Consider the following 8,722-nt stretch of genomic DNA (forward strand, 5'->3'; position numbering starts at 1 on the left):
GCTGGGCGGGCCTGCAGTTCTGGGCGGTAGCCTAATGGACCTGCATGAGTGGCTGGCGGCCGCGGTCGATACTGAGGTGTGCGAGGGGAATGCGCTCCACTCACGGACCAAGGGCAAGACTCTCGAGGGGGCTGAGATGACCAGTGACTACCAGCTCTCCAACCAAAAAGCCATTTCAGTGTTGCTAAGGATGGAAGAAAGTAAGTGCTACGGTACTTCCAACTCACACGGATTACAATAATCCTAAATGGAAAGTTTAAAATGGTCTCACAATCAAAAGTTCTTCTCTTTTAAGCTGATCTGTTCAGAGGAATAATAAAAAAAAACACTTCCTTTGCTCGAATTTTAACAAGAGAGCCACAAGGTGACAACATGAAAGACAATTTGGGTTGTTGGTTAAGCACTAGGCTAGAAACAGGGAAATTGTGAGCTCTAGTCCCACTTTAGGCATGAACTTTAGGTCAGTCACTCTGAGCGACTTTAGGTCAGAAACTTCCTCACAACCGAACTCATCTCACAGGGTTGTCATTGCTATGGGGAAAATAAGTCGAGGAAAGAGTATTAGGCTTGAGTTATTTATAAAGGCAGGATAAACATGAATAAACATGAACCAAGATGTATCTCAGCAGAAGTGACGGGGAATGAGGGGATGGGAGCCAACAGCGTAAAATTATTAAACAGACCATGATGTTAACAGCGCTATGAAGGCTACCACCAATGGCTTAATAACCAAGCACTTTCATGGGATTAAAAATGGAGGGAACGCGAGTATGAGAAAAGCTACGGTCCAAAGAATTTCACCCTCCCCTCCCCCCGCCTTTGTTTAAAAGGCAGCTCTCATCCACTCCCGAAGCTCCAGGTATAGTGAAGCATCGGCCGCTCACCTTGGGGTGGGGTCTGGGCAACTTTCTGATTAAGCGTCGGCTTCAGAGGCATGCAGGTCGTATTTTTGGGGGAAAGGGTGGGGGGTTTGTGGGATTGTTACTTTAAAACGGGGAATTCCCGTCTTAGTTATTGTTAGCAGGAAAGGCTTTGCTCTGATGTGCAGTAAAATGGTAAGTTCAAGGAGGCCATCGTATTCCATGGGTTGGCTTTTCCGTAATACATACAACTCTTTTGTTTTTAAAAATGATTTAAAGGTCTGGGGGAAAAAACATAGTGAGAAGCGCCCCACCGCCGGCGTTCATTAAGCAAATCCAACTTCCCCAACTGATTTTGCTTGCTGGAAGCTGGCAGAGAAGGTACAAATCAGCATCACATGACCACAAGATGCTGCAACCATTGTAAATGTGAGCCTATTGGCAAGCGCTCAAAGTATGATTGTGTGACTATAGAAGTGGTATGATGGTTGTAACTTTGAGGACAAGTCATAAGTCACTCTGAAGCCATAACTTCAAACCATCATTAAACTGAATGATCATAAGTCAAAGATGATTGGTATGTGGGCATTAAGAGTTGACACAAATACGAAAGCACATAAACAAGCAAACATATATAAACAAAGGCCATTATAGCTACACTTTGAAGTAAGTGCCTTTTTTCAACCTGATAGTTGTGTAAGATGCTACCCTCAATTTAATTCTATTAAAATGTCTACAATAATCTATAACAAAGCACTATGCACAAGAGATATTAATTTCTATTCCTTTTCTAGTTAATTATTTCTAGTTAATTATTTTTATAATTGTATTTTATAATTATATTTTATACTATTCTACCTGTAAGTACTATAGTCTTTGTGAAGTAAACTCTAATAATATATAACACACTTTCTCTAGAGATTTATGGAATATAATATTGTGAACCATTTGTTATTATTGGGGTGTGTGTGTGTGTGTGTGTGTGTGTGTGTGTGTGTGTATCAATGCATGGGAAGAGTGAAGATTCACATCATATGTCAGACCAGTCCAAGAATGGCATAGAACAATCCAGCCAAATTTCAATTCTTTATTTGCTTACTCTCAATAGACAGAATCTTGCCTGACTAAACCAGTATTGCTCTCACCCTAATGGATATGCCCTGGGAGATTCTAGGGAGTGGCTGTCATAACTTTCTTCCTGTTTCTGTTCCAGCTCTGGGCTATGTTGTCTTGTCTTGCCCCCCTCCTTGGAATGTGCTCTCTCCTTCCTGGGAAACTGCCACTTCACTGTAGTTCATCACATTATGTCCTTGTTCATAGACTCATTCCACCATGTCATGCTTTATTCAACAGAGCACCATATCTCTTCAATAATCTTATTTTTTTAAACCAGTATTCTCCCCTCTACTTCTTAAAAGAATTGAAATGATACTGTCAAATTAGGTTTCTAAATAATAGTTCTATGAATCCATGGATAATGTCTTACAGTAAATTGAATATTAAATGTACATTATATTTCCTCTATATCATATGTTATTTTCAAATGTAGCAAGATGTCTCCAGAATGGCATGTGAAATTGTTCCTTATTTTCTGTGTAAATCTATTTCCTTCTAAGTGCCTCTATCTGTCCTTCTCTTTGCCAGTGTCCTTTGGAGAACTGACAAGCATGATTGTGCATATCTTCGCTTGCCAGACAACAGTTTCTGGATGATCAGTCATGGCAATATTTTAGGTAGATAAAAGTCACAGCTTGAGCAATTTTGCATTTTCTCCCAAGTATAGAGCAGAATTGGTTTGGAAGCAACAGTAATTAAAATAATTTAATATGATGAAAATGTAGACAATAGAAGATATATATTATGCAGAGGATGCATCCACATTAACTTTTTTCTGGGATTCATCCTTGGCTAGAGTAGGCCAAGGGCTGCTGACACACCCTCTTATTGTCCCTATATAATGAACCTGGGGGGGGGATTAATTTTCTCAGTGAAAAGAATTTTCATGCAGTATTCTTGGAAATGACTAAGTAGACATCAGTTGAAATATTGCCCCCTCAAGCTCTTTGTTTTAAGCTACAGTTGGAACACTTACCTGTGTGGAAATCTGGGCATGAATCAGCATTCCTGATAGTCAATTCTGCTCGCAACCTACCTCGCTTTCTAAAAGAAAGCAGATATTTGGATTGTTGCCTCAACAATCATTCTTCTTTACTTTCTTTCTTGGCTACCTTGTGGTACACATGCAAGAAGCTCAGATCTGTTTATACACTTATCAGAAATCAGACATAAATCTTAATTCTACCACATAGAGAACTAAGAACCTTTTGAAGTAGCTGGCTGGCATATTTATTAAATAAATATAATGAACATAAATTAATATGCAATAAAGGATTTAAAAAGCATTGTCCCGTGTTTCACAATATCATATCTCAAACAAAATTTCCAAACTGTATTTAAAGACAATTGGTACATGATCAGTCAAACATGGTGCAACTTTTTAATTGAAAAGAGGCTGCATCCTCCCATAGTCAAAGACTCATTTCTCCCTACATCTGCTCCTACCTGTTCAAGTAACAGGAATTCTTGTTAAACATGTGGATTTGGATGAAAACTTTTTATATAGAAAAAGTTGTAAATTTATAACAGAAAAAAACATGCCAGCAAGTACAAAATGAAACAAAGTTGATGAAAATCTGTCAACCATTATGTTAGTTATTTCTGGTTACTAAAAAAAAAAAAAATCAACAGGATCCACATTCCAACAGAAAATATATGTTATTTTTAGGGGCTAATTGCTATGCATTAATGTTGTTTCTTTATTAGATTTATCCTTTATCCTTAGATTTAGCCTTTCAACCAAATGATATTCAATGAGGCTAAAAACAATGACATCAATACAATCTAATGAAATATTCAGCATATCATATCATCCTATGTCTTATCATAAAAACTCAGCTAAAACTAATTACAGGGTATGTGAGAATCAGCTTAGGGGCTGATAAAAATATCTTTACCTGCTGTCAGAAAAAATAAGAAAAGGTAACCTTGAGCATAGTTGACCAAAATCATGAGCATACTAAGCAGAGGCAGGGACCACAGCAACTCTCCATAGTTGTCACCAATTCAGTCTTTCTGATTTGCCAATATTCAGGCCACTGGCCTAACATGCATGCTAGAACTGACAAATATTGCATCTATTCACATACTATGTTAACATGTCAATATATTCTTTTTCTACAAAATTTCCCTTCTGCGTACTAAATGCAAGTTAACTTGAACGTAACAGCGAAGATATTAGTATAAGGATAAAGACCTTCCTTGTTAACTCAGCAGACCAATCTGTTGAATTGTAAAATGATTGTAAAAGAGTGTTCCAGTGCTGCAGTAATTTTTGGCTGATAGAACTAGGAACATTTACTATTATATTGCTTTTTGTTGCATAGACAAAGCAAACCTTTCTGAGCACTAAAAATCAATTAGAAATAATTTCCTTTGTTGATTAGTGTAATATTACATATTTATATTTATAGAATTAATTTCTTAAATTTTATTAAAAATTTATACAAAATTACCAATCTTGACTGATCTTCAAAAGTTAAGGAGGGTTTGACTTGTTAGTATCTGGATGACCACAACAGAATACCAAGACAATAGGCTAATCTTGGAAGTTGAATTAAAAAACTATCCCAGAAAAAGGCAATAAAAAATCACTTGTGTTGCTGCCAGAAAAACAATATAGATGTGCCTAGGCAGTCACCAAGGAATGCTCGAAAATCTAGTTTTAATGGACACTTATAATCACTCTTACAAAAAATAGGATTTTTCCCAAACTTCTCACAATTTAACATGTTTTCAATGATGTGTTTCCTTTGGGCTCAGTTCATTTAACCCCATTCCTTCACTTTCAAAAGCAAAAGACACATCAAACATTTAACATACTTGCTCCAGTATTTCATCAGGCTTCCTGTGGAACAAAGTCTATTCTATTGACAGATGGGTAGAAGCATTCAGTCAGTTCCCAGAAACAATTTAAGGAAGAATAATTTCCATTATGCCTGTATAAATTTGTATATATTGTATATTTCAACATTTGGCTATTAATTTTGTTTTGTTTCTTTTTACTCCATTTACTAACATTGCAGGGGGAAAGAGAGAGAGAGAAATTGTCTTCCACGAAACCAGTCCCTGGTACCAAAAAGGTTGGGGACCACTGTGTTATAGTTTAATTTCATAGATCTTATACAGTAAACTGTTTATAAGTAATGTCCACTTTCAACTAGGGTAGATAATTTCATGTATGTTATGCCAGGCGTCCCAAACCCCTGGGCCACAGCCCTGTACTGACCCACAGTCCATTGAGAACTGGGCTGCGGAAGTGGTGCATGAGCACATGAAGCTCCATTTGTGCAAGTGGTGGGCATGCCCGAAGCCATCCTCTCCTCCCACCGCTACTACTGCTGGTTTGCGGAGCCAGAAGGATTGGGGACCAATGTATTATACAGGCAAACACTGGTGTGTGTGTGTGTGTGTGTGTGTGTGTGTATGCACATATATACAAACACACACACACAAACTGAATGTTACATATATAATATGTATGGTCTTAAGTGTGTCACCACATTTCAAATTTTAAAAAAACTGGTTTTGCCTATTTTTAAAGAGAAGCAAAGCTCTAGGTATTTTATTAATTACAACGCTGCATTTACCAAAACAATTCTGTAAAGGCAGAATTAACTGCTCACAGAAAGAAAGAAACAGAAAAGTTTACATTACTCAAAAGTAGAAAGTTGGTAGTTTAGACATTACTTCACAGAAGCTATAGAGAGGGAAATAAAAAGACCTGAAGTATAATTAGGATAAATTTGGGAAATTAGAACAGTCTTACATCTACAGAGTTCCACAAGTTTCCAACAAAACAATCCAGAATTGTAACTAGTACTCAAAGTGTACAAATTGATGTTGGTCACCTTATTTTCTATGCTCAGCAAACAAAGTTACTGGTTCTCTTCCTCTGGTTTCTGAAAGTTACGTTAATCTACTGTACAGATAAAGCCATGGTGGAGTCAGTTGCTGGAGTTTTTAAACATCCTCAGTCATGGTATTAAAGTGGTTCTTCCTCTTTCTCCTGTTTTAATCTTTTGGAAAGATGTTCACTAATGATTGACAGAGGGTTGGCTCTGAATAAAGGGTTTGATATAGTCTTGTGAAACTGTGCCACTTCCTCCTCCCTGGGAAAAATAGGAAGAAAAGGAGAAAATATATCAGTTAATTTGCTGGCATTAGTTGTTGTTGGTGTTTTTTTTTTGAGACATAGTATTTTAGTAAAGCAAAATATTTTGCTACAATATATTAATGTATTCAGGTATGACTAACTTGACATAACCAAACTGCTAACATACATACACTGAATACTGTAATCCATGAGAAGAGAGTTCTAAGAATTACTTTTTAAATAAATCCTACTGCCAATGCTCTCAACATATATTCTCAAAATATAGAGAAATTAAAGTCACATTAGCAAGGCACAGCTGAGCTCACCCACTGTCCTATTGTTTGTAAAAAAAAATGTTATATTAATGAACTTTTACAAAGTAGTTTCCTCTTCTTTACAGGAAAATGTTCCCACTAAATTACAGAGTCTGATTTTGTGTATTATGTCATGGTTCCGATAGATGAAACCCATCAAAAGAACTTCAAGGCAAGAGTTCTTCCTTAAAGAACATTTTATTCAGGAAACAAAGTATCGGCACTTACATACAGTAGTTGAACCCAAAACTAAAATCCCTTCCCCCGATACAAAGTAACAAATTGCAATTCCCACCCCCCAATAAGCAGTCATAAATCACGTTCTCCAATTAGCTTGAAATGCGGGCTTTCTCTCCAGCTGTTCAGCCCGCCAAACCATTATCAATTTTTCCTTGATTTTCCATAAAGCAGCGTTATTATTATTATGGCTAGCTGAACTCAAGTATCCATCCCAACCCTCCTTCTGCACCTGATTTCTAAATAGAAGAAAAAGCAAGTTAAAAGCAAAGCGGAAAGGGCTGCATTTTCAACAGTTGTCAGAGCAGAAACATCCAATGTTTACAGCATTGACATCCGGGCCCCCTCTACAAAAAGGATAAATTCTGCAATTCAAACAAAATCATAGGTTAGGGATTACCTCTCGGTTTATTAGGGTGCTTATCATAGAATTTACTAATGAGCTGATCAGCTTTTACATCACTAGATTTTACCCAAGTGACTTCGGATAATGGATATCCTTTCTACTGCACCAAATACTGTAACTTTCCCTTGAAAAGTCTAGAATCAAGAATATGCTTTACTTAGTAATGGGTCTGTCCAGCTACCACCAGAGGGCCAGGTCCCTTCTTAGGGGGAGGCCGTAAGGTAGAACCCCGAAAGGCTTTCAGTAGGCTACAATGGAACACAGGGTGGACTTTCCCTAAGAGTCTGGGAAGCTTTAACTCTAACTGGGTTTATGATTTTTACGATGGGGAAGGGACCTAGATACTTCAGTCCCAACTTCTTACTAGGTAACTTGACATAAATATTTTGTGGATAAGTAAACTTTTTCCGGTTAGACCTTACTGGAAACCCCTCGGGAAAAAAATAGGCGAACAAAAAACATACAGAGCCTTCGGAAAAAGTCTCGCTCAAAGCAAAAAGGGGTTTGGAGGAGGATGGTGAAGTGGGTGACCCTTCATCTCCCAAGAACTCCTATAAACCCATAACCCAACTTAAGAAAAGGACACCGTTAAAATTTTACACATTTGGCGGTGTTGCTGTGAACACAGTTATTGTAAGCCATCTCTGCGAAAGGGAGGTCAGTCCAGTTCATTTGTTGATAATCCACATAGCATCTAAGTTACTGCTCCACTATTAAGCTCGCTTTTTCAGGCGCCCCATTTGTAGACGGGTGAAAAGCCGATGACAGTCCCTGCGATGAGCCAATTAACTTGAGGAAACCCCTCCAAAACTTGGCCGTAAATTGCACCCCTCTGTCAGAGATTATCTGTTTTGGCACACCATGCAGTCTGTAAATGTGCTTAAGAAACATCTTGGTTTCTGGGCTGATGGGAGTCCTTTGCAGGCAATGAAATGAGCCTGCTTCAAAAAAAGATCAATCACAGTCCAAATCACTGTATTTCCTCTACTTTCAGGTAACTCAACTCATAGCAATTTCTTCCCATGGCTGGGAAGGGTCCGCAACCGGTTGTAATAATCCAGGGGGTTTCCCTGGAATTCTCTTCATGGTGGCACATACAGCACAGCTTTTGACATAGTTCTCCATGTCCCGTTTCAAACCTGGCCACCAAAATTGTCGACGAACCAGATGCAGTGTTTTTAAATAGCCAAAGTGCCCAGCTTGTTTCACATCGTGACCATGCTGGAGAGTGTTGAGGCGGAGGGTTTCGGGCAAATACAGTTTCCCCCCTTTGTAAGCCAATCTGTCCCTGCACGTCAAGGAGGTTTGATTGTCTTTAAACCATCGTTCGTTGAGGAGTTCCTGTTTTAATTTTCTCGTCCCAGGGTCATCGAAGTTTGGGACTCTCGAAGACGGGGCTCTTTGTGGCGTTAGTTGAGATGCAGCTTGCAGGGTAGATATGATTGCTTCATTGACCTCTTCACACTGGCTTTTGTACTGAGGCAATCTGGATAGAGCGTCAGCTAAAAGGTTTTTCCCTCCTGGTATGTATTTCAGGGTGAAGTTAAATTGGTTAAAATACTGTGCCCACCATACTTGCTTCGGGGACAGCTTGCGAGGAGTTTTCAGTGCTTCTAAGTTTTTGTGATCAGTCCATACTTTGAAAGGCACCTTGCTCCCGTCTAGGTAGTGCTGCAAGTTTAACATTAAGTGA

The 8,722-nt window shown here is 38.5% G+C and overlaps 1 protein-coding gene across 1 annotated transcript in view; it reads right to left on the bottom strand.

The window, feature by feature from the left end:
• Positions 1-5,064: 5,064 nt before the first annotated feature.
• Positions 5,065-8,722, bottom strand: part of FAM207A (family with sequence similarity 207 member A) — a 19,213-nt gene continuing 15,555 nt past the window's right edge. Inside the window, exon 4 of the mRNA XM_029283413.1 lies at positions 5,065-6,088. Coding sequence (XP_029139246.1) covers positions 5,962-6,088 — 127 coding nt within the window. The 3' untranslated portion in view covers positions 5,065-5,961. The remainder of the gene's footprint in view (positions 6,089-8,722) is intronic.

The sequence above is a fragment of the Protobothrops mucrosquamatus genome, unplaced genomic scaffold (assembly GCF_001527695.2).
Source record: "Protobothrops mucrosquamatus isolate PMUCROS unplaced genomic scaffold, P.Mucros_1.0 scaffold78, whole genome shotgun sequence".
NCBI lineage: Eukaryota > Metazoa > Chordata > Lepidosauria > Squamata > Viperidae > Protobothrops > Protobothrops mucrosquamatus.